At 46.7% G+C, this 25,995-nt stretch overlaps 1 protein-coding gene across 15 annotated transcripts in view; it reads left to right on the top strand.

The window, feature by feature from the left end:
* NFASC (neurofascin) overlaps positions 1 to 25,995 on the top strand; it is a 202,273-nt gene that overhangs the window by 88,043 nt on the left and 88,235 nt on the right. For all 15 annotated transcript variants that reach the window (XM_018060022.1, XM_018060028.1, XM_018060032.1 and 12 more), the window contains exon 2: positions 12,911 to 13,019. In XM_018060022.1, coding sequence (XP_017915511.1) covers positions 12,911 to 13,019 — 109 coding nt within the window. The remainder of the gene's footprint in view (positions 1 to 12,910; positions 13,020 to 25,995) is intronic.

Here is a 25,995-nt window from a genome sequence, read left to right on the forward strand (position 1 = left end):
TTGATTTGCATTTCCCTACTGAACATCTTTTTATATGCTTGTTGGTCATTTATGTATCTTCTTTGGAGAAACATCTATTTAAGTCCTTTGCCCATGTTTTAATTGTGTGTGTTTTGTTGTTGAGTTGTAGTAATCATTATTTTGAATCCATTATTTTGACTAAAATTTTCTTTTATTTCCTCTTTATTATATCACTTTATTGCATAGCACTCTAATTCACTTATTTTTTCTGCTTTGTGTATTTCACTGTTTGACTCTAACACAATTTAATTTTCCATTCTTTGTTGATGAACTTTTGGGGCATTTCTAGGTTCCTCCTGTAGTGAACAGTGCTGCCAGAGACATAGTTTTACATATGCAAGAGTTTCTTATGGATCTATATCAAGGAGTAAATTTGCTAAATCATTGTGAATGTTCAACTTCAGGGGGTGATGTTAAACTTTTTCTGAAGTGATTGTACCCTTAGCAATGTATAAGACACTTTCTATATTTTCAGCCTCTTTCAGCAGTTGATATCATCCGATTTAGTAATTTTTGCCAATTGAATGAGTTTGTAAATTGGTCCTGATTTGCATTTCCCAATTACCAATACTATGGTTATTAACCATATGCATTCTTGTCTCCCTCCTGTATTTCTGTTGGACTAGTTATCCTCTTATTTACTTACGGAACTTCTTATATATTCCTGAGAGTAATCCTTTGTCAGAGACGGCAATGGCAGCCCATTCCAGTACTCTTGCCTGGAAAATCCCATGGGCGGAGGAGCCTGGTAGGCTGCAGTCCATGGGGTCGCGAAGAGTTGTACACGACTGACCAACTTCACTTTCAGTTTTCACTTTCCTGCATTGGAGAAGGAAATGGCAACCCACTCCAGTGTTCTTGCCTGGAGAATCCCAGGGACAGGGGAGCCTGGTGGGCTTCCGTCTATGGGGTCACGGAGTCGGACACGACTGAAGCGGCTTAGCAGCAATCCTTTGTCAGATCTGTATATCCAATATCTTCCCTCAGGTTTTAATCTGCCTTTCATGTACCTTAAAGGTTTTTTTTCCAAGTTCAGTCAATGGAGATATACCTCAGAATAAAATCCAGTTTTGTTAGGTGTTCAGTCCTATAAATTTTGCAGATACATACAGTTAGGTAACAGTCACCATAATCAAAATACAGAGCATTTCCATCATTCCATATAAGTTCTGATAGACCCACTTTTGGTTAATCTTCTCCCCGCAATCCCAGCTTCTGGTAACCACTGATCTGTACTATGTACCTGGAGTACGCATTTCTTAAAATGTCATATAAATGAAATCATATGAAACAGGCTGCTTTTACCTAACAGTGCATTGGAGATGCCTCTAATTTGCTGCTTATATCAGTTCAGTTAGGTCGCTCAGTTGTGTCCGACTCTTTGCGACCCCATGAATCGCAGCACGCCAGGCTTCCCTGTCCAACACCAGCTCCCGAAGTTCACTCAGACTCAAGTCCATCGGGTCAGTGATGCCATCCAGCCATCTCATCCTCGGTCGTCCCCTTCTCCTCCTACCCTTAATCCCTCCCAGCATCAGAGTCTTTTCCAATGAGTCAACTCTTTGCATGAGGTGGCCAAAGTACTGGAGTTTCAGCTTCAGCATCAGTCCCTCCAAAGAAATCCCACGGCTGATCTCCTTCAGAATGGACTGGTTGGATCTCCTTGCAGTCCAAGGGACTCTCAAGAGTCTTCTCCAACACCACAGTTCAAAAGCATCAATTCTTAGGTGCTCAGCCTTCTTCACAGTCCAACTCTCACATCCATACATGACCACAGGAAAAACCATAGCCTTGACTAGACGGACCTTAGTTGGCAAAGTAATGTCTCTGCTTTTGAATATGCTATCTAGGTTGGTCATAACTTTTCTTCCAAGGGGTAAGCGTCTGTTAATTTCATGGCTGCAGTCACCATCTGCAGTGATTTTGGAGCCCCCCCAAAAATAAAGTCTGACACTGTTTCCACTGTTTCCCCATCTATTTCCCATGGAGTGATGGGACCAGATGCCATGATCTTCGTTTTCTGAATGTTGAGCTTTAAACCAACTTTTTCACTCTCCCCTTTCACTTTCATCAAGAGGCTTTTTAGCTCCTCTTCACTTTCTGCCATAAGGGTGGTGTCATCTGCATATCTGAGGTTATTGAGATTTCTCCTGGCAATCTTGATTCCAGCTTGTGCTTCTTCCAGCCCAGCGTTTCTCATGATGTACTCTGAATGGAAGTTAAATAAGCAGAGTGACAATATACAGCCTTGACGTACTCCTTTTCCTATTTGGAACCAGTCTGTTGTTCCATGTCCAGTTCTAACTGCTGCTTCCTGACCTACATACAGATTTCTCAAGAGGCAGGTTAGGTGGTCTGGTATTCCCATCTCTTGAAGAATTTTCCACAGTTTATTGTGATCCATGCAATCAAAGGCTTTGGCATAGTCAATAAAGCAGAAATAGATGTTTTTCTGGAACTCTCTTGCTTCTTCCACGATCCAGCAGATGTTGGCAATATGATCTCTGGTTCCCCTGCCTTTTCTAAAACCAGCTTGAACATCAGGGAGTTCACGGTTCACGTATTGCTGAAGCCTGGCTTGGAGAATTTTGAGCATTACTTTACTAGCATGCGAAATGTGTGCAATTGTGTGGTAGTTTGAACATTCTTTGACATTGCCTTTCTTTGGGATTGGAATGAAAACTGACCTTTTCCAGTCCTGTGGCCACTGCTGAGTTTTCCAAATTTGCTGGCATATTGAGTGCAGCACTTTCATAGCATCATCTTTCAGGATTTGAAATAGCTCAACTGGAATTCCATCACCTCCACTAGCTTTGTTCGTAGTGATGCTTTCTAAGGCCCACTTGACTTCACATTCCAGGATATCTAGCTCTAGCTGAATGATCACACCATCGTGATTATCCGGGTCATAAAGATCTTTTTTGTACATATCTTCTGTGTATTCTTGCCACCTCTTCTTAATATCTTCTGCTTCTGTTAGGTCCAGACCATTTCTGTCCTTTATCGAGCCCATCTTTGCATGAAATGTTCCCTTGGTATCTCTAATTTTCTTAAAGAGATCTCTAGTCCTTCCCATTTTCTTCTTTTCCTCTATTTCTTTGCATTGATCCCTGAAGAAGGCTTTCTTATCTCTTCTTGCTATTCTTTGGAATTCTGCATTCAGATGCTTATATCAGAAAACTAGTCAATCTAATCACACTAGGACCACAGCCTTGTCTAACTTAATGAAACTAAGCCATGCCTGGGGGGCAACCCAAGATGGGCGGGTCATGGTGGAGAGGTCTGACAGAATGTGGTCCACTGGAAAAGGGAATGGCAAACCACTTCAGTATTCTTGCCTTGAGAACCCCATGAACAGTATGAAAAGGCAAAATGCTTATATCAGTAGATCTCTTTTTTTATTGATAAGTAGTTTTCCATTGTATTACATACACAGTTCATTCATCTGCTCACCTGTTGACAGATATTTGGCTTATTTCTAGCTTTTGGCAATTAGGAACAAACTTGCTATGAATATTCATGTGTAGGTTTTTGTGGATCGCAATAAACTGTGGAAAATTCTTCAAGAGATGGGAATACCAGACCACCTGACCTGCCTCTTGAGAAATCTGTATGCAGGTCAGGAAGCAGCAGTTAGAACTGGACATGGAACAACAGACTGGTTCCAAATAGGAAAAGGACTACCTCAAGGCTGTATATTGTCACCCTGCTTATTTAACTTCTATGCAGAGTACATCATGAGAAACGCTGGACTGGAAGCAACACAAGCTGGAATCAAGATTGCCAGGAGAAATATCAATAACCTCAGATATGCAGATGACACCACCCTTATGGCAGAAAGTGAAGAGGAGCTAAAAAGCCTCTTGATGAAAGTGAAAGAGGAGAGTGAAAAAGTTGGCTTAAAGCTCAACATTCAGAAAACGAAGATCATGGCATCTGGTCCCATCACTCCATGGGAAATAGGTGGGGAAACAGTGGAAACAGTGTCAGACTTTATTTTTGGGGGGGCTCCAAAATCACTGCAGATGGTGATTGCAGCCATGAAATTAAAAGACACTTACCCCTTGGAAGAAAAGTTATGACCAACCTAGATAGCATATTCAAAAGCAGAGACTTTGCCAACTAAGGTCCGTCTAGTCAAGGCTATGGTTTTTCCTGTGGTCATGTATGGATGTGAGAGTTGGACTGTGAAGAAGGCTGAGCGCCGAAGAATTGATGCTTTTGAACTGTGGTGTTGGAGAAGACTCTTGAGAGTCCCTTGGACTGCAAGGAGATCCAACCAGTCCATTCTGAAGGAGATCAGCCCTGGGATTTCTTTGGAAGGAATGATGCTGAAGCTGAAACTCCAGTAGTTTGGCCACCTCATGCAAAGAGTTGACTCACTGGAAAAGACTCTGATGCTGGGAGGGATTAGGGGCAGGAGGAGAAGGGGACGACAGAGGATGAGATGGCTGGATGGCATCACGGACTCGATGGACGTGAATCTGAGTGAACTCCGGGAGTTGGTGATGGAGAGGGAGGCCTGGCGTGCTGCGATTCATGGGGTCGCAAAGAGTCAGACACGACTGAGCGACTGAACTGAACTGAGGTTTTCCTGTAGCAATATATATTCATTTCTCTTGGGTAAATACCCAGGAGTGGAATTACTGAGTCATATAGTAACTATATGTTTCACCTTTAAGAATCTGCCAAGTGGTTTTCTAACGTAGATGTACTATTTCTATGTATGTAAGTTCCAGTGGCCTCATATCCTCACCAGCACATGGTATTGTGAGGTTTTCGTTTGGGGGTTTTTGAGCTATTCTTCTAACAGGTATATAATAGTGTCTTGTGGTATCTCATTGTGGTTTTAATTTGCACTTCCCTAATGACAAGTAGTGCTGAATATCTTTTTGAGTGCTTATTTGCCAAAAGTATCTCCTTTGCTGAAGATCTGTTGAGATCTTTTGCTTATTTTTTATGGGTTGTTTATTGGCTTCTTATTCAGCTGAGAATTCATTGCGTATCCTGCAGCCAGCCCTTTACCGGATTTGTCTTTCAGACATTTTCTCTAAGTCTGCGGCTTCTCCTAGAAGTGTCTCTCTTAGTGGCCGTGCAGGCCCCTCTAGCCTTTCCTGGTTATTCCTCCCCTTACTCTGCAGATGAGCTTTTAAATACATCTGGGAAAATGTTTTAGTTTTTAAAAATAATGTCAAAAGTCTGTAATCTGTGCTAGCACATAATGAAAATATGTTAAAAAGATATTTCTATCCAGTTTGCATTACTTTATGTGGTAGCAGATTTTTCTTCCCAATTTGTTTTTCCAATGCCCAACATTAAGTTGAATCTGCCGAAAGAAGGAAATGAGGCATAAAAGTTGGAAAGGAGAAAATAACATTACAATTATTTACAGATGATATTATTATGTGAAATACGAAGAGAATCAACTAAAAACTACTTTAATTATATTTTTTATTTGAGACAATTATAGGTTCATATGCAGTCAAAGAAAATAATACAGAGAGATCCTTTATATGCTTTGACGGTAGGTGCTCAGTTATGTCCGACTGTTTACAGTCCTTTGAACTGAAGCCTGCCAGGCTCTTCTGTCCGTGGAATTCTCTCGGCAAGAATCCTTGAATGGGTTGCCATTTCCTTCTCCAGGGGATCTTCCTGGCCCAGGGATCGAACCCATGTCTCCTGTGTCTGCTGTATTGGCAGGCGGATTCTTTACCGTTGGGCCTCCTGGGAAACCCTGTGCTTTTCCCAGTTTCCCTCAGTAGTAACACCTTGCAAAACTGTAGTATAATATCACACTAGGATACTGACAATGTGCTGTCAAGATAAAAACATTTCTCTCAGTACAGAGATCTGTCTTGTTAACCTTTTGTAGACACACCCATCTTTTCCTATCACAAACCCCCTTTCTTAACCCATGGCAGCCAGTAATCTGTTCTGTTTCTATAATTTTTGTCATTTCCAAAATGTTATATGAGTGGAATTACACAATATTTAACCATTTGGGTTGACTTTTTTCACTCAGCTTAATTTAGTGGAGATTTGTCCAAGTTATTGCATGTTTCAATAATTATTTCTTTTTTATTGCTGGGTAGTGCTCTATGATGTGGACATACTGCTGTTTGTTTAACCTTTCATCCTTTAAAAGATACTGGGATTATATTCAGTTCAGTTCAGTCGCTCAGTCGTGTCCGACTCTTTGCGACCGCATGAATTGCAGCACGCCAGGCCTCCCTGTCCATCACCAGCTCCTGGAGTTCACTCAGACTCACGCCCATCGAGTCAGTGATGCCATCCAGCCATCTCATCCTCTGTCGTCCCTTCTCCTCCTGCCCCCAATCCCTCCCAGCATCAGAGTCTTTTCCAATGAGATAACTCTTCACACGAGGTGGCCAAAGTACTGGAGTTTCAGCTTTAGCATCATTCCTTCCAAAGAAATCCCAGGGCTGAACTCCTTCAGAATGGACTGGTTGGATATCCTTGCAGTCCAAGGGACTCTCAAGAGTCTTCTCCAACACCGCAGTTCAAAAGCATCAATTCTTCGGCGCTCAGCCTTCTTCACAGTCCAACTCTCACATCCATACATGACCACAGGAAAAACCATAGCCTTGACTAGACGGACCTTAGTCGGCAAAGTAATGTCTCTGCTTTTGAATATGCTATCTAGGTTGGTCATAACTTTTCTTCCAAGGGGTAAGCGTCTTTTAATTTCATGGCTGCAATCACCATCTGCAGTGATTTTGGAGCCCCCCAAAATATATGTAAAATAGATAGCCAAGGGAAGAAAAAAAAATACTGGGATTGTTTCCATCTGTGGGGGTTATTATGAATTCAGTTCAGTTCAGTTCAGTTCAGTCGCTCAGTCGTGTCCAACTCTTTGCGACCCCATGAATCGCAGCACGCCAGGCCTCCCTGTCCATCACCAACTCCTGGAGTTTACCCATACTCATGTCCATCGAGGCGGTGATGCCATCCAGCCATCTCATCCTCTGCCGTCCCCTTCTCCTCCTGCCCCCAGTCCCTCCCAGCATCAGGGTCTTTTCCAGTGAGTCAACTCTTCACATCAGGTGGCCAAAGTATTGGAGTTTCAGCTTCAACATCAATCCTTCCAATGAACACCCAGGACTGATCTCCTTTAGGATGGACTGGTTGGATCTCCCTGCAGTCCAAGGGACTCTCAAGAGTCTTCTCCAACACCACAGTTCAAAAGCATCAATTCTTCAGGGCTCAGATTTCTTTATAGTCCAACTCTCACATCCATACATGACCACTGGAAAAACCATAGCCTTGAAGTAGACGGACCTTTGTTGGCAAAGTAATGTCTCTGCTTTTTAATATGCTATCTAGTTGGTCATAGCTTTCCTCATTAGAGAAATGCAAATCAAAACTACAGTGAGGTATCACCTCCACCATTCAGAATGGCCATCATCAAAAAATCTGTGACCAGTCAGTGCTGGAGCGGATGTGGAGAAAAGGGAATCCTCCCATACTGTTGGTGGGAATGTAAACTGATACAGCCATTACAGAGAACAGTATGGAGATTTCTTAAAAAAAAAAAGAAAAGTAGAAATCTACCATATGACCCAGTAACCCCACTACTGGGCCTATATACCCTGAGAAAAGCATAAATTGAAAAAGACATGTACCCCAGTGTTCACAGCAGCTCTGTTTACAATGGCCAGGACAGGGAAGCAACCTAGATGTCCAGTGACAGACGAATGGATAAAGATGTGGTATATTTATACAATGGAATATGAACCATAGAAAAGAACAAATCTGAGTCAGTTCTAGTGAGGTGGACAGAGTGAAGTCAGTCAGAAAGAGAAAAACAAATGTATTAACACACATATATGGAATCTAGAAAAATTGTACTGACCAACCTATTTGCAGGGAAGGAATGGAGATGCGGGTGTAGAGAGTGGGCTCGTGGACACAGTGAGGGAGGAAGGGAAGGGGACGAAAGGAGAAAGTAGTACCCGCATATATGCGCCATCAGGTGTAAGGCGGACAGCTGGTGAGAAGTTGCTGTGTAGCAGACAGAGCCGAGCCTGGCGCTCTGGGATGACCTGCAGGAATGGGCTGGGGAGGAGAGGGAGGAAGGGGAGAGATGTATAATTATGGCTGATTCACGTTGCTGTATGACAGAGATCAACACAACACTGTAGAAGTTAAAGAAACAGATATACATAAACAGGCTACTGGCTGAAAATGTTATAGTAAATTTAACATACTAATATGGTATTAGATAACCATTAATATGGAAATTATAAGAAAGGAATCTTTAATTTTTAAAAAATCTTTCTGTACAAGTAAACTCCATATAATTTTGAATTTTAAAAATCTGTGTTCTAAGAAAAAAAGTATAAAGCGTTCCTTCAAACTGACAAGAATAAACCAACTACCCAGTAGAGAAATGGGCAAAGAATACAATAATTCAAAGAAAATAAAATTGCTGAACCTCACTTATAATAAAAGAACCACAAAGGGATGCCAATTTGTGGGCATGTGATGGTCAAAGGTTAAAAATAATAATAACATAGCATGTTGGAGAAGAAATGGGAAGCAGGAACTTTTATAAATTGCTCATGGGAGTTTAAGTTGTGCACTTTCATGGAGAACAATTTAGCCACATTACCTTTGGCCTAGGAATTCTGCATCTGAGAATTTATCCTAAAAATAATCTTACAAATAAGAGAAATCATATTTATCCAAAGATAATGTATCACAGCAATTTTCCACGTTCAGTGATTACAAACATTCTAAGTGTCTATCAGTAGAGGATTATTATATATTTTTTTTCATACAGTAGAATACTATACAGCTGCTATATACAGCTGTAATAAGGCAGTTTCATACAAATGAATATTGAAAGATACCTAAGATATTAACTGAAAAAGACAAGTTTGAAGAAAATATGTATAGTATGCTATAATTTTTAAAGTGTATCTATGTATACGTAGAAAGTCTATGGGAGGATATACAAAACACTGTTAGAAGAAGCTGGCAGAGGAGAGGTTCTCAGTAGGACTGGGAACCTGCAGACGGTCTCGGGAAGGAAGTTTCCTTATATACGCTCTACTTTTACTGTGAGCCCTTGTAACTTTGGGGTTTTATATCATGTGAAAAGATTACCTGTTCAGAGTACAAAGTAGCTTTTTAAATGTTTAAGAAAGAACCTCAAGCAAGAGACAGAGAAAGTCCTTGTTCTCTGAGCTCAGACTAAATATCTCAGGGAATTGTTCAGTCGCTCAGTTGTGTCTGATTCTTTGCAACCCCACAGACTGCAGCACACCAGGGTTCCCTCTCCCTCACTATCTCCTGGAGTTTGTTCAAACTCATGTTCATTGAGTCGATGAGGCCATCCAACTGTCTCATCCTCTGTAGCCCCCTTCACCTCCCGCCTTCAATCTTTCCCAGTGTCAGGGTCTTTTCCAATGAGTCAGTTCTTTGCATCAGGTGGCCAAAGTACTGGAGCTTCAGCTTCAGCATCAGTCCTTCCAGTGAACATTAAGGACTGATCTCCTTTAGGATGGACTCGTTTGATCTCCTTGCTGTCCAAGGGACTCTCAAGAGTCTTCTCCAGCACCACAGTTCAGAAACATCGGCGCTCTGCCTTCTTTGGGACACGGGAACCAGGATCCAGGAGGAGCCTGACTTTGTACTTCTCCAGAAATAGGCACTTATAGTATCATGAAATTCCAAGGTAAAAAGTGCTAGAGACACACTGTTCTTCTGTGGGAGAGGGAAGGACAATCTGGGAATAAACATTTGCTGAGAAGAGACCTGTGAGTCCTCTCCAGGCAGACACTAGGATTACAGATGCCAAGAGAGAGCAGTTTGGAGCTGGTGAGCAGCCCCAGGCACTCTCCCCGTGTCTGACATGCTCTGCCTTCTTGTCCCTAGAAAGCCATGTTCCACTGCCCACCGCACTCCCTCCAGCCCGGGCCTCATTCAGGGAACCCAGCAGGTGTCTGGCCTTCTGGAATCTGGAGGCAGTGCCCAAGATGCCCAGCAGCCTGACCAGGGACCCCACCCACCTGTGACTCCAAGCCACTTTTTTTGCAGTCTGCAGGGTGTCAGGTATCTTTTTGATCCCTGATCGTCTCCAGAGCATCAGGTATCGAGGACCATCCTATTCCTGGGTCAGCTGGAGAGTCTATATCCTGAGTTCAAAGCCTCATTTCTCATTTAACCCTCACGTCCTGTGAGTGATGGTAAAGGCGTTGGGGTAATTGTAATCTCAGTCGTCTTTAAGGGTTCTCTGTTTCTCTCTCTTGATATCTGTCCATCTTCAAATCACAGTTCCCACTGGATCCTCACAACAACTACATAGGACAAATCTGGTCCTCAATTTTCAAGTGACAGAAAGATATATATACAAAGATTTGTTTTCCAAGGACTTTTCTCATGGTAGCTCCTGTTAACCTCATGTAGGCAATGAAAATTTTATTAATGCAGATATAAAAGATGAGAATATTAAAGAAGCAACTGTTAAATAGTGAACTTTGGAATAAGAATGTGTGCACTTGAATCCTGACTCAAAGGATTGTTTACACTTATTTCTTGCAGTGCAAAGTGGGGATAATAATGTCTGTATCCTTGGCTACCATATAGCATTATTGTTAGGATTAAATAACTATGGTTCTAAAGTTTCAAGAATTAGCATTCTAAGATTTCTCATTTCTCAACCTGTTCTATCATTTAAAGTTTACCTTTATTTTGAAAATGTTTTACAACCAGGAGAGAGTACTATAATGGACCTGATGTATCAATCACTCTCTTCAACAACGATTAGTACAAGGCCAGCCTTGTCTCAGCAATGATGCTACCCACTCCTCCCCCTTTTGCTTTATTGACCAGATTTTAAAATGATGAACTATGTTCCTAGCATCCCTAAAAGGTGACTCATGGGTTATCTGGGGTTTTAAAGAATCTTATTGGGGATTTGTAAGATTTAAACACGTTTGTTATGTTTCAACCTATTGTAGCCATGATTTGTTTTAATTCTCAACTTAACCAGGGACATCCTAGGCTGGGTAGCTTCTGAATCTTTTTGGTGTAACTCTAGAAATGTTCTAGAAATCATTAACACTTTGTTTGCTTTTCTGATGTGACAAGGTGTTCTAGACTCAACTTACACATTTGCTGTATCAGACCTTCCTCCAAGATAGCCTGATTCCTTTAGGGGATGTACATAGAGTTCATGATCTGATTCTGGGCATACCCATTCCTTTTAGGACAATCCTCGTTTCTAGGCCTGGCTAGGAAGTGTGTGTGTGTGTGTGTGTGTGTGTGTGTGTGTGTGTGTGTGTGTGTGTGTGTGTATGGATGTAGGTAAAACATGGAGCTCATCCTGATACTCCAGTTCACACTCAGGACTACAAAATTTTAACTTGATCTCATCAAGCTCACATTTATTTCTTCTTTCAACAAGAAACTCTTTATTTTTCAGTAATATAAATATTATTACTCATTTGGTTTATCCCACAATATACATACAAAAGTCTCAGAATGACAACAATTAAAACACCATATCTTCATCAATAATATGATTACGGAAAACAATTTAGGGTATTGGGTGGGGGGATGAGGGATGGGGCGGTTCTTTTTATTAAGGTGTATCCCTCTAATGATATACAGCCAAACTGCCATATTTGAGTTTCTCTATGTGTAGCTATACCAACCAACTGGACACATAGACTCATTTGCTACACTTTCATTTTAGGAATGTCTTTAAAAAATATAGTGCCTTATTATTATGTCAAATACTGACATGTTTCAAAGCAAATCCGCAAAACAAGATGTATTCAGTGCCCCTGTTCCCTCCACATTATTCTTCCCTTTCCCTATAGGTCCTTTAAATTTTATTTTATGCTTTATCTTTTTCTTGTCTTTTCAGAATATATATATATATGCATTTGTTCCCCTTTCTTAAATGATAGCATATTAAACACACTTTTTCCTACCATGGTTTTTTTCACTTAACAGTAATCCTCAAGGTCACAACATGGGCATCATACAGGATGTATTTTGAAAAGATTCCTAGAACTGAGACTGCTGGGCCAAAAAGGAAATGCACACTTATTTTGATAGATATTGCCACATTCCCCTCCACACAGGCGGATGCTACCGTTTCCTACCGACACATCTTAGTGTTAAAGCAAATGACTGAGGTATGTTATCTGTACTGAGAAGGGCTAAATGATTGCCCCGAAGGATCAGACCTGGGACCTGAACATTTGAAACGTCAGCTAATGGTCTGGCGATCTGCTGCACTGTCCTGTACCTTCTCCCCATTTTACAGATGAGGAAAATTAGTTACACGTCGCTCAGTCGTGTCCTACTCTCTGTGACCCCGCCCTAAATAATACAAAAAGCTAGGACCTAAAACCCATGTCTCCTACCACCAAAATCAGGCCTCCTTTTAATGTACAATTTATTTATGATGAACTCAGTTTGATTATCTGTAGATGGGGAAGAAAAACATAATACTTAAGTAAGAAAATTAATGAGATAATTATTGGGTAAATTCTCCCTTGGGTGTAGGAGAAATTCTTCTGAGATATGGTTTCCCTCCTTTAGGTGACTAAGGATTCTGCAATTTGATTATGGTGTCAGGTCACAATAATGATCTTATGGAGAGAGAGAGAGAGACGACCTTCCTTCCCCAGAGTCCAGCACGCTTAGGCACCTTGCAGAATCTCTCCCATTTCTTGCAGAGTGCTTTGAATTTCTGTGAACAAAGATGCTCTTATGCTATGTGAAACTGTGCAAACGAGTGTAGACAAAGATGTAATTTCCCAGTGAATGAACAAGCTACAAAGCACAAAGCCTTTTCTCTTTCTTTCCTTGAGTGACCCTGGGGTTCTTCTTTGTGTTTGCTTTGTGACAGGTTGATTGACTTATGTGCAGTTTGGGACGCTGGAGTTTTCCTTGCCTCTGCAGCCGGGAAGGGAGCCCCCTCTGGCGTTCCAGGAAGGAGGCTGAATGAGGCAGAGACCGTGAGTGCCTGGCTCCCTGGCTCCGGGGCGGGGTGGGGGGAATTTCTTGCCTCCTGCCCCTTCTCTTTGATGAGAGGTTTCTGGCTCTGGAATCTTCTGAGGGACAGCTCCATCCTCCTCCCCATAGTGAGCTACAGAGCCAGACTGCAAGGCTGGCCTTGGCCGGGAGGCTGACTTTGGGGAAGCTCTTGTTTCTCTTTCTCCAGCAGATGTAGTGAGCCGGCGTTAGCCCTGCATATTGTCCTGGCTGTTCACCTCATTTGAAAAACTGGGGAACAGCTGTGTTTGTGGCCCACACCCCCCTTAGCCTGGCCTCTGCAACCGGGGAGCCTCCTGAATGACAGCACCAGCATATGGGGGCCCTTGTGAGAACCCCTTCTCTGGGTGGGCGGGTGCCCTGGTGGATGGACAGCTGTCCAGGGCATGGTTCGTGGCTGAAGCTGACGTCCCTGAAGCCACACCGTGTCCAGGGTCTGCATTGTTCCATTCTGGGATAAAATTTGCTGCTGCTCCTGGCAGCTCCTGTTTCAGTCTCCAGGCAGGAATGTCAGAGGAGGACATGCAAGAGCTAAGGGCTACAGTTTTAACCAAGGAGTAATTGGCACTGAACCACAAACAAGCAGCCTGGAGGCTTCTGGGCTGAGGCAGTCTGTCCTGAACAGAGAAGCGTTTCCCCATTCTTGAGTGGGGGTATCTCTGCCTCATTGCTCCAGTTCCATTTTCAGACGTCTGCCTTCCTCCCAGAAAGAGTTGGGGATTTGGGCTGGGAGGATGCAGGCAGGGAGGGAGCTGAAAGTTAGGAATGGGACATGCTGATAACATGGATTTGGGCTCTGGACAAAATCCAGCTCTCCTTTCAAGCCACTCTAGCTGTCTACATGGGGGTAACAAGGAATATCTTGTGGTCAAGATGAAACATAAAGGAGCCCTACACTGTGCCTGGCATATAGTAGGCTTAGAGTAGGTATTCTGGAGAAGGCAATGGCACCCCACTCCAGTACTCTTGCCTGGAAAATCCCATGGATGGAGGAGCCTGGTGGGCTGCAGCCCATGGGGTCGCTAAGAGTCAGACACGACTGAGCAACTTCACTTTCACTTTTCACTTTCATGCATTGGAGAAGGAAATGGCAACCTACTCCAGTGTTCTTGCCTGGAGAATCCCAGGGATGGGGGAGCCTGGTGGGCTGCCTTCTGTGGGGTCGCACAGAGTTGGACACGACTGAAGCGGCTTAGCAGCAGCAGCAGGTATTCAGTATATGAAAGTTACTATTTTTCATAGCAGCAGTGGCTCGGATATACCTGTTTTATGAAGTTAGTTTCTGTGGGGGTTCTTCTAGATCTGCAGCTTGCCCTAGAACAGTGTCAGGTTTCAGGGACCACCTGGGACACCCATCTGACCACAGGACTTTGGCACCTGATCGTTGTTACTAAAGACTGAACTTAAACATACTGGCAGTAGCAGGGGGACACCAGGGTTTTTTGCTTTGTATTTGGAGGACTCTGGTTGCAAAAATAATGCGCAGGTTATTATAACGGGCATATAAGTATCTGTGGCACAGCATAGGAACAGACCCCAGGTGTGTGCAGAATCAGGGGCTGGTCCAGCTTTGGGTTGCTGTGCCCCCTCTCTTGGTACTTGCACCCTCCCTACTTTCTATCTCTGTGCGCTCTCCTCGCTGGGCGCACACATTCAGGGTTGCCCAGCCAGATCCCTCCCTGAGGAACCCGCTTCTCTGATGATAGCAGGGTTCTTGTCCAGCAGTCCATCTGACTGGCAGCTGGAGTCCCACCCTGCCGCAGCCTGCCTGATGCAGGGCAAACCTGTTCTAGTTCATACGTCTGGACAAATTCCAGTCTCATCTGCAAGCCTAATATTGGTTCAGAGCTTTTATTTTTATAGTGCATTTGTTTAGATTAGTTGTGTCATTTGACTTTCATGAAAGTTCTGGGATGAGGGCAAGGCTGGTGTCAGCATTCCCATTTGATTGATGGATAAACTGAGGCTCAAGAAGTTATTTCTCTAACACCCACAAAATGAATTCCTAACAGAGCTCATATTGGGACTCAGATGTCCTGGATTGTGAGCTATTTTTCTTGCTGGGACACCACACCGCCTCCTCCAGTCTGAGGCATCATGAAAGGTCAAAGGATCAGAGGAATTTCAGATTGACTGGGAAACTTAAAAAAAGAAGAAAATAAGAGTACACACTGTGGCTACTGAGGGCCCAGGAAGTTCTGAGAGGAGGAGGACTGAGCAGGCTCTTTAGAGGATGGTAACAGTCAGCCTTGCCTGAATCAGCCCCGGAGGGCTCCCCGGCCCGCGCTTGGCGTGTTCCCTGTAATCCTCCGCACGGCAACTCTGTGAAACGGCGCACATTGTTACCACGTTTTACGGGTGTCACGACGACAGGTGAAGGAGTGTGCTCAGCGCTCACGGCTGAGAAAGCGCCCGCGCCCGGATGGAAACCCCAGCCATCCTGCAGCGCTGGGACCACGCAGCTGGCCGTTTGACTTCGGGGCTGCGGAGCGTTCTCAGGGTGGGCGGGGCTGCACAGATGATTCTGAGCAGGACTCTAGCCAGGTTCTAGGTAGAAATCTGATTTTGTGTCTCCGCTTGGGAGGCCTCAGATGAGGAAGTCATCTGTCTGTCTGCCCTCCTCCTCTCTGCTTTCCTCTTGTTCCGGGCCACAGCCATCTGGGGCCGCCCCGGGTCTGCGGCCGCACACGCCCCCTCCGCCCTCCCCCTCCGCCAGGCCAGCGTGAGCACCTGCCCCCTCAGACTAACCTCTCCCTCCCTCGGTGCCTCAGCTCCCGGGCCTGCCGGGCGCTCAGAGCGGACACCTGCCCTCTGACGCAGGCAGAGGAACCATCAGCCTCCCCAGGCCTTCGGGGTCTCAGATGGCGTCATTTGGTTAATTGCATTCACACCCCTCAGCCTCCCTGCCAGGTGCTGGGCCTTCTCCCTCCAAAAACACTGCAGCAGGCCTCCCTGGCCAGGCTGGGAGATGATCGGGGGCGGGCCGTGGGGCTTCACTGGGAACTCTCCTCCCCAGGACCAACTCCGGGCCCCTGAGACAGCACCCATGCTTACCACCCTCTCCTGGGTGCTGAGGTGTGCAGGGCTGGGTGTGGAGCCACCGGTGACCGCAGGGAGAGCTGGCCCCCTCAGTGGCGTGTGCCGTCTGCCTCATCTCTGTGGACACGATGCACTCACGTCTACACCACCCCCCAGCCTTTCTGCCGCCCTGCTGAACCCACCTGTATAGCGGAGGTGGGGCTGCTGGGTTTGAGACAGCGTGTCACTCCGTGAGTTTCTGATTCTAATGGGAGGACTAGAGACTACAGCAAAGAGAGGCCCTGCCACACACAGGTGTGTGCACTCACTGGGAGCGTTAAGGCGGCTTTCCCCTCCACCACTGGAGCGGGCAGTGTCTTTGGCGTAAGCATCATAGCCAGCACTCAGCCGCAGACCCCTAGACAAACAGCACATCTCATAACACAGGGAACCGCCGTCCCCTGTCTGTCCCACACCCCCTCCTCCACGCTCCTGTATTTTCACATCTCCAGCCTGCAGAAGCCTGCCAGGACGGAAGTTGGACCCAGACCAGTGTCTGAGTTGGATGTAAATGCAGAGGGCTGGAGGGAGGGGAGGGAACAGATGCCGCTCCCTCCTGCTGTCTTGGTCCTTTCCTCCCTGCGCCTCCCTGTCATGTCAGACAGGAGCCTTAAAAATGCAGCCAGGGACATGCTATCCTTGGAATATCAGCAGCTAGGCCAGTATTGACAGCAGGATGGAAGCCTCAGAAGAACGGACCCGGCTCCTTTCAGGTCGACTCCCGCCTGGCATGGTTGATGTCATGGGGCGTGGGGCCACTGGTGGAAGAGGCTGGGGGAGCAGGGGCGGAATGGGGGTGGGGGAGTGGTCTCCAGGAGCTCCTAGCGCTTTGGTTCACAGCGCAGGGTTGAGGCAGGAGAGAGGGAAGCAAAGGGCTGCTTTGGCTGCTCTGGAATCTCACAGGAGCTGCCCTTCTGTCTGGTCCACAGTAGACAGCACTTACGCAGATGACTGTACGACCAGAGGGTAATGATTCCTTGGCCGCAGAGCTGCTGCTGCTGCTGCTAAGTGGCTTCAGTCGTGTCCGACTCTGTGCGACCCCATAGACGGCAGCCCACCAGGCTCCTCCGTCTCCGGGATTCTCCAGGCAAGAACACTGGAGTGGGTCGCCATTGCCTTCTCCACGCCCCAGAGCTAGGTTATGGTTACTAGCACAGGCACTGTGTATTTTGTAGGTCTATAAGACACAGCTAGGGTCGAAAGTCCAGCTTGTCCAAAGCCATGTAGCAAAGCATTGTACCATCTGTCACATGTGGGGAAGAAGAAATAACCAACAGCTTTTGAAAGTCAAGTTTGGGCCAGGCCTTGCCTTAGATGCTATCGTGGTGGTGGTTTAGTTGCTAAGTCGTGTCTGACTCTTGCCACCCCAGGCTCCTCTGTCCATGGGATTTCCCAGGCAAGAATACTGGAGTGGGTCGCCATTTCCTTCTCCAGGGGATCTTCCCAACCCAGGGGTTGAACGTGGGTCTCCTGCATTACAGGCCGGTTCTTTACCAACTGAGCTACAAGGGAAGCCCATTAGATGCCATACAAATGCATTAGCCCATTAATTCACTTAAAATGAATTAAATCAACTCACTTGATTAATAATCACAATAATATTATAATAAACGTGTATTATCCCATTCAAAGACAAGCAAGCTAAGGCTCTGACAGAGAGAGAGGGTAAACAGATTGCTGAACTGTGAGGTGAGAGGGAACCTCGGGTATGTGGCTCCCAAGCCTGCACCCCCTTCCTGAGCCAGACGGATCACAGCACATCCCTTCCTCCTGAGGCTGTGGCTCGGAATCCCTGTCTGGCATGTTTCCCCCGGGCTGCATGTTCCCAGTTGGTCCTGTTCTGCTTTCATCTGGTGCTCATTTCTATGAAGAGTATAGGAAAGAAGGAGAAGACACCGCCCTCGGCCCCAAAAAGCTCACAGTCAGTGAAGGGGCTGGAGGTCCGTCCTCCTTTCCCCACCCCAAGCTTCTTCAAACAGCCTTCCTGCTCCCCTGCCCCCATCCTTTTCTTTCCTGCTTGAGCTCATCCTGTGGTTTTCAAATGGCTTTAGAACCCTGGTCTGTTGAAACTGGGCCTGGAATCCCACAAAGAGAGGGTGGAGTAAGCAGCTTAACATGAGTGACATGGTGAACAGATGGGTCCAGATGGTAGCTCCTCAGATGGACAGGGGCCTGGCTGCAAGCAGACAGCCCGCTCAGGGAGCCTGGGAATGCAGTGGCCGGTGACTGGAGTGCGGAAGCGAGGGTCTGGAAGCAAGCCGGCTGGGGCACAGCCGCCAGCCTTCAAGGGAGCTGCCGAGATGGAGACTGAGGCCTCCGGCCGCGCTTCTTGCGGCTCTCCGTCTGCACAGCGCTATGCAGCTTACTGCGGAGGCAGGGGGTACGCAGACTCTGACTTGTTCTGGGTGGCATCCAAGGAGTTAGCCCAAAGTCTTTTTTAAAAAATCAATATTCAATATACTGATCCCCAAACCTAGTTTTTTCTTAAATCTTTCAACTGATACATTTTACAATTCTTTTTATAAATCTCATAAATTTTAATAATCATCTGTTTGAGTCCATTAATAAACTTGAGTTCCTTTGAACATTTGAAGCTACGTTTATAAATTTAATCGTTTATTTTCCTTATTGAAGTATCACAGTTTTCTAACAAGGTCTTCCAAGTTCTTACATAATTAATCCTTTTTTCTCATTGATGTTTTAAACAATAGTTTCATCGAGATAGAATTCACATACCATACCATTCACCATTATAAAATACACAGCTTGCATATCAACTATGCTTCAATAAAAAATAAGTTTAAAAAATATTATGCACTGATTTTTAATATATTCACAGAGTTGGGCACTAATTACCACAGTTAATTTTAGAACATTTTCATTACCTTCTCCATTCACCAAAAAGCCCTGTACCCATTAGCAGCCCCTCCTCTTCCCCCTGACCACGGTCTTTCTCTCAGGGAGTGAGGGTTAGTCACTCAGTTATGTCCAACTCTTTGCGATCCCATGGCCCACTAGGTCCTCTGTCCATGGAGTTCTCCAGACAAGAATACTGGTTTGGTAGCCATTCTCTTCTCCAGGGCATCTTCCTGACCCGGGTCTCCTGCATTGCAGGCAGATTGTTTACTATCTGAGCCACCAGAGAAGCTCAGTCTTCCTCTACCCCTAGACAATCATCAATCTGTTTCCTACTGCTGTGGATTTGCCTATTTCAGACATTTCAGATTAATGGAATGGTACAATACGTGGTCGTTTGTGTCTGGCTTCTTTTACTTAGCGTGGTGTTTTCAAGGTTCATCCGCATTGTAGCATGTCTCTCTGTATCATTCCTCTTTGGTGGTTAAATAATATTCCATTATATATACAGATATACTGCATTTTATTTATCCATCCTCAGCTGATAGACGTTCAGGTTGTTTCCACTGTTTGTCTGTGATCAGCTATGCTGCTGAACGCATTTATGCACAAGTTCTCATGTGGACATATATTTTTAGTTCTTTGGTGTATACCCAGGAGTGGTTTGCTGGGGCATACAGTAATTCTCTGTTTCATGTTTTGAGGAACCCTAGGTCTTTTCATACTAAATCCAAGCCCCCTTTCAGGCCTTCTGTCTCCAGTATCTATCTTTCCTCTGAACCCGGGTCCATCCTCACCCTCCCTAGACCTTGGGCTGCACCCTTGCACACGCAGGATCGTGTCTGTAGGTTATGATTACTCTTCTCTCTGGCCTCTGCTAACAGGCCGTCAGCCAGCAGGGGGCCAGCTCTGCTATCCTGCTGTTTTCTCCCCCACGTTGGCGGGGTGGGGAGCTTCACAAGCCCTCTCTCCTCTCCCTCCAGCTGTGAAAAAGATGTGTGTCTAATTGCTGTGAAACTCTCTCCCTGAGGGTGGAAAACAGGGAGATAGACGCGAAGCTGGCTCCTGAGTTATGGAGAGGTGGGGGCTCTCCTTGTCCTCCCTGGAGGCGGCAGAACTTCTCCCCCCACTGAGGGAAGGCTGTTGCCTGTGCCTCTAGCTGGTGTCTCCAAGCTGGAGGCTATCTGCATACCCTACTTGTTAACTTCTGTTTCCTCTACAGTCTGTTTTACCTGCTAGTCTTTGTAAGGAGCCTGGTCAGACAGAGCTCAGTCAACACTGAGCAGTGGCAGTGAGCGGAGCCAGAATAACGGAAATTCACAGACATCCACCAACTGTGTCGAAGGCAGCCCCTGTGCAGAGTCTGACCAGCTAACAGGCAGCGGCTCTGGCTACATTTGAGAGCCTTTTCCATTCCACATGTGCTTCCTAGTCCTGCCTCTTGGAGGATGAGCGAGTAAGCAATAATAATAATGTGGAGAAAATGCACAGCCCCAGAGAACGTCAGAAAGCTGGCTCAGTTGGATTGTAGCACCGATGCAATCCCTCCCAGTGTGTCCAGCAACTACTGGCTTGTGCGGTGGGATGTCCAGGGTTGGACTGGCCACTTATCCTTCGGGCTGCCTCTCTATACCAGGCGAAGATATATTTCAGGTTCCAGTTGGCGTGGGGTTAAAGAGACAGGATAAGGCAGCCACCCCACTTCCTCTGTATTATATGTAGAGGGATATTCATTGAAGATTGTGGTGATGGGGAAAAATAAATAAAAATAACCCAGGATCCATTGTAAGCGGAAGGTTAATAGGCTTTTGGTAGACCCACGCAAATCAGCTACCCAAAATCACGCAGCTGGTCTCCCTGTCCAACCTCTGTTGACTTAGTGTCCCAGCCAGCTCTGCCCCCGCAATGAGGGGCCTGCACCTTCTGCCCAGAAGGGGGACACGTGCCAGGTGGGCGCAGCCTTCACTAGCGGCCTGGGGGCTTGTGAGCACCAAGGCGCCTGCCCGTGCTCTGGGCCCCTGGCAGCCTGGAGGGAGCCTGAGAAGCTCACCTGATACTCATGGTGGGCACCCCAAGGGAGAGGCCTCTTCCCCCTGTCTCCTTTCCTGCCCCTCCTTCCCTTGTTCCCAACCTAATAAATAGCCAAGAGGTTAGGTTTCAACCAATAGGTTAGTTCTGGGTGTTGGGCAGGAAACAGTTGTTTTCAGCCAAATCCTTAATCCTAAACCCAGGTGTCCCCCTCCGCCCCCTCCCCTGGTGGGAATCGGGGTCACCTGATATTGTTGCTCCCCATCCCCCACTCCTGCTGAGACCCCGTGCCCTCAGGCAGGGCGAGGAGGGGCCAGATCTGCCAGTGGCCCTGCCGCCAAGGGAGCCCTCTCAGAGGTTAAACACAGCCCCTGTCTCCCCCCAGATCGCTCCCTCTGACAATGCCAGGGAGCCAGGCAGGCAGCACAGCCACCGAGCAGATGGAGACCACCCTCCTCCATCCCTGAGAAGGGAGGAGGGGGAAGGGGGCTTGAATCCACATACGAGGTGTCCTTAGTTGTTGGAAGATACTAGAAGACAACTGGTCGGACCCCACGCAGGGAGGAAGCGGGTCTCCTCTCCTGGGCAGGGGAGAGGCAGATGAAGAAGCAGGCTGGTGAGTGCTTTCTTAGGCTCTCAAGTCCTGAGGCCCCAGGAGGGCTCCGAAAGGGAGAGGGGGAGGGTCGCACGGGCAGCGAAGCTTTGTGAAGATGCTGAGACTGTGGCCGGCTTGTGGGGGTGAAGGGGAGATGTGAGTCATCTAGCTTCACTGGGGAAACTTGGAAGGAAGGCATGGAGCTCCTCCTGCACCTTCCCATCGGTCTCGTCTTCCCCTCTGTCTTCCTCCTCTCTGCTTGGTGCTCTCTTTGGGAGAGGCTGGGGATCACCAGTATGGGGCACTTGAGTTTCCTAGGAAACCCGTCCGGCCTTCAGATGCCTGTGAGTGGAGGGAGCAGGCGGGCTGGGGTCACCATCTGTTGCCTGGTTCCTCCCTTGGCATAAGAGATGGAAGGGAGCTGTGGACCTGCGGAAGGAGGGGAGCAGGGAGGAGGGTCCTCCCCGGCGCCTGGGGCACCCCTCTGCAGAAGGTGACCCCAGAATCAGAGCGGCTGAGCTGAAACCCTCAGGATGAGGGTGCAGGGAGGCTGGGAACAGAATAGATGGCCATTCAGGGGTTAGTGCCTGGAGCCCCCGAATCCCAAGTTCTGAGAGTCTGTCTGCAGGATGGAGGAAATGGGGAGGCCCTGACTGAGATCAGACAGACGCCCTGAGAGGGAGTAGGGGTGGATTTCAGGGAAAAGGGGGGCGAGTGTGTCTGCTGAGCAGGGACAAGGTCTGTCTACTTCGTAGGAAGCTTCATAGATGTTATTAGGTTATTGCTGTTATTTTTATTACTCAAGTGTATGCTGTAACAAGTTTTATTATATATGATTTAATCAAGAATTTCTAATACACTAATTCTTGATGGATGCATATCTCTCAATTAAGAGGAAGTGTCTGATAAGATGGCTGTTCACTCACTCCACGAATATTTATTGTACTGGTTTGCTACTGAGGGAGACAAAACATAGACTCAGGAACTTCAGATTCTGATGCAGGAGATGGTTGTAGGAACAATTAGTCTCACTGGCAGGAGGATATGTATAACCCCTGGAACAGAGCATGCTGGGAGTACAGGGGAAATCGCAGCCCACTTTCAGTGGGAAGGTAGGGTCTGCGCTGCAGAGGGGTTGCCACTGAGGGCCTTGGTGAGGAGGGGCATTTGCACTGTAGAGAGGTAAGGGGGTTAGCACTTCCAGCCTTCACAGAGGTGGCCGAAGTTCCAGAAAATTCCTGGCTGGTCTGGGGGGCAGGGGGTGCAAGGCCCGGGCTGGCCCTGCAGGAGAAGAGGCCGCATGGGGTGGGAGCCAGGTCACAGGGCTTGAACGGTGCACAGACAGTGTAGGTCAGCTCCTCGGCTATTTTTTCTGCCAAGACAAACATAATAGAGGACACATACCAGCTCTTTCTCTGTTCTTGAAGAAAGAAAATGAAAAGTGAGTGAAAATGTGATTATTACAAGTTTTATATATTATATATCTATATGACCTGAGCCACTTGGATTTATATTCATGTATATATCATTTGCAACTGTTCCTCATTGGTACTGGGAACAAATGACGAGAAATTCCTTACATCCTAGTCCTGAGTTCCCCTAAGAGGGCCTGCCTGCCTGTCTGCAGGGAGCCCAGGGCCTGGCTTGGGATACTCCTGAGTCCTTTTGAGACCCCACGCACACAGTCCTTCCCCACTCCTTGTTTTGATGGGCTTCTATTCGCTCTTTTGTTTCAGCTCCTCTCTCTGATTTCTGAACAGGTTGCTTCCAGGCAGCCACAGTAATAACCCTGCTGCGTGCTTATTTTTTTAATCTGATGCAGGGTGACTGAGTTTTGCGTTGGCTCGGTCGGGATTTTATTATCTCTCTGCTCCCCCTACAATATCCTGTGGCAGTGATGTGTGAGTGTATTCCTTACTTGGCTCTTGTGGTACTATTCTAGTCATTTCATTAATTTATTCTGAGAGCTAGCTGCTGGCACGTGGCCCGTAGCACTAATCTGTCGCTGTGCGTATCTGCAGGCAGTAATTCAGAAACACAGCGTCTGGCTACCTGCAGAGGTGTATTGTTCACAGCCCTGGGCATTTCAAACCGGACATATTTGGTTCCAAGCTCACGATCTCCCTAGCCCCAGTCACTTCCAGACGTTTCCCCTTCCTTAATTCTTGATGCCAGTTATGAGTGTCATCCCATCCAGTCTCCCAGCCTAGGAACCGTGATGCCGTCCTCCTTCCCACCATCCACTACCAGGCTGCCATCAGCTTCTACCTCGGTTGATTCTAACCCAGAGAACCTGCTCTAGTCTCTGGGAGGCCTCAGAGGCCATCGAGCCATTCATCTGTCTCAAACACAGTCTGTTTCACACCTGCCCCGGGGTGGGGAGGGGGGACAACTATGGAATCTGGAAGCTAGGACAAAGCGAGTGGGGTGATGGGGAGAGGAGAAACGGTTGAGGAGCCTCTCCCTGGGCGTCGTCCCCAGAGCTAGACGAAGCGGTAGGGCAGGGAGTGGGCTGCGGCCAAGCCCCACGCCACCCATCAGACGGGCGGAGCGACGGCAGGTAGATCATAGACCCTCTCCCGGGTTCAGACTCACAGGATAAAGGTGTGTAGTGGCATCACGTGAGCAGTGAGACCGCTTCCGTTTGTGCTGGGCTTCACGTTCCTACGCACTATTCATGGGGTTCTCGCAACCACCATCTGCAGCAGACAAAGCAGGAGTATCTATTTCCATTTATGAGATTTTGAAAAAGGTTTGTAAAACACGTAGTTTACAGAAGATAAGTGGCAGGTCTGAAACATTTACTTGGATCTTCCTTTCCCTAAATATTTCCTGCTAGGGACCCTGCCAGGCACTGGGGACACAAAAATGAGCAGGGCGTGGTCTGAGCCTCGAGAATTCCACAAAGATGGGAGAAAGCTTAAGGCAGTAGTGAGCAACCTGCAGCCCCTGGGCCAATCCCAGTCCACTGCCTGTTTTGTGAATAAAGTTTTGTTAGCGGATAGACACACCCATCCACTAACTCCTTAATGGTAAAGTTCAGCACTTGTGACAGAAACTGTCTTCAGTTCAGTTCAGTCGCTCAGTCGTGTCCGACTCTTTGTGACCCCATGAATCGCAGCACGCCGGCTCAGAGGGTAAAGCGTCTGTCTACAATGCGGGAGACCTGGGTTCGAGCCCTGGGTTGGGAAGATCCCTTGGAGAAGGAAATGGCAATCTACTATAGGACTATTGCCTGGAAAATCCCATGGACGGAGGAGCCTGGTAGGCTACAGTCCATGGGGTTGCAAACAGTTGGACAAGACAGCGACTTCACTACGCCAGGCCTCCCTGTCCATCACCTACTCCCGGAGTTCACTCAGACTCATGTCCATCGAGTCAGTGATGCCATCCAGCCATCTCATCCTCTGTCGTCCCCTTCTCCTCCTACCCCCAATCCCTCCCAGCATCAGAGTCTTTTCCAATGAGTCAACTCTTCGCATGAGGTGGCCAAACTACTGGAGTTTCAGCTTTAGCATCATTCCCTCCAAAGAAATCCCTGGGTTGATCTCCTTCAGAATGGACTGGTTGGATCTCCTTGCAGTCCAAGGGACTCTCAAGAGTCTTCTCCAACACCACAGTTCAAAAGCATCAATTCTTCGGCGCTCAGCTTTCTTCACAGTCCAACTCTCACATCCATACATGACCACAGGGAAAAACCATAGCCTTGACTAGACGGACCTTAGTCGGCAAAATAACGTCTCTGCTTTCCAATATGCTGTCTAGGTTGGTCATAACTTTCCTTCAAAGGAGTAAGCGTCTTTTAATTTCATGGCTGCAGTCACCATCTGCAGTGATTTTGGAGCCCCAAAAAATAAAGTCTGACACTGTTTCCACTGTTTCCCCATCTGTTTCCCATGAAGTGATGGGACCAGATGCCATGATCTTCATTTTCTGAATGTTGAGCTTTAAGCCAACTTTTTCACCCTCCTCTTTCACTTTCATCAAGAGGCTTTTTAGTTCCTCTTCACTTTCTACCATAAGGGTGGTGTCATCTGCATATCTGAGGTTATTGATATTTCTCCCGGCAATCTTGATTCCAGCTTGTGCTTCTTCCAATCCAGTGTTTCTCATGATGTACTCTGCATAGAAGTTAAATAAGCAGGGTGACAATATACAGCCTTGACGTACTCCTTTTCCTATTTGGAACCAGTCTGTTGTTCCATGTCCAGTTCTAACTGTTGCTTCCTGACCTGCATATAGGTTTCTCAAGAGGCAGATCAGGTGGTCTGTATTCCCATCTCTCTCAGAATTTTCCACAGTTTATTGTGATCCACACAGTCAAAGGCTTTGGCATAGTCAGTAAAGCAGAAATAGATGTTTTTTTGGAACTCTCTTGCTTT

This window comes from Capra hircus, chromosome 16 (genome assembly GCF_001704415.2).
Source record: "Capra hircus breed San Clemente chromosome 16, ASM170441v1, whole genome shotgun sequence".
In the NCBI taxonomy this organism is placed as follows: domain Eukaryota; kingdom Metazoa; phylum Chordata; class Mammalia; order Artiodactyla; family Bovidae; genus Capra; species Capra hircus.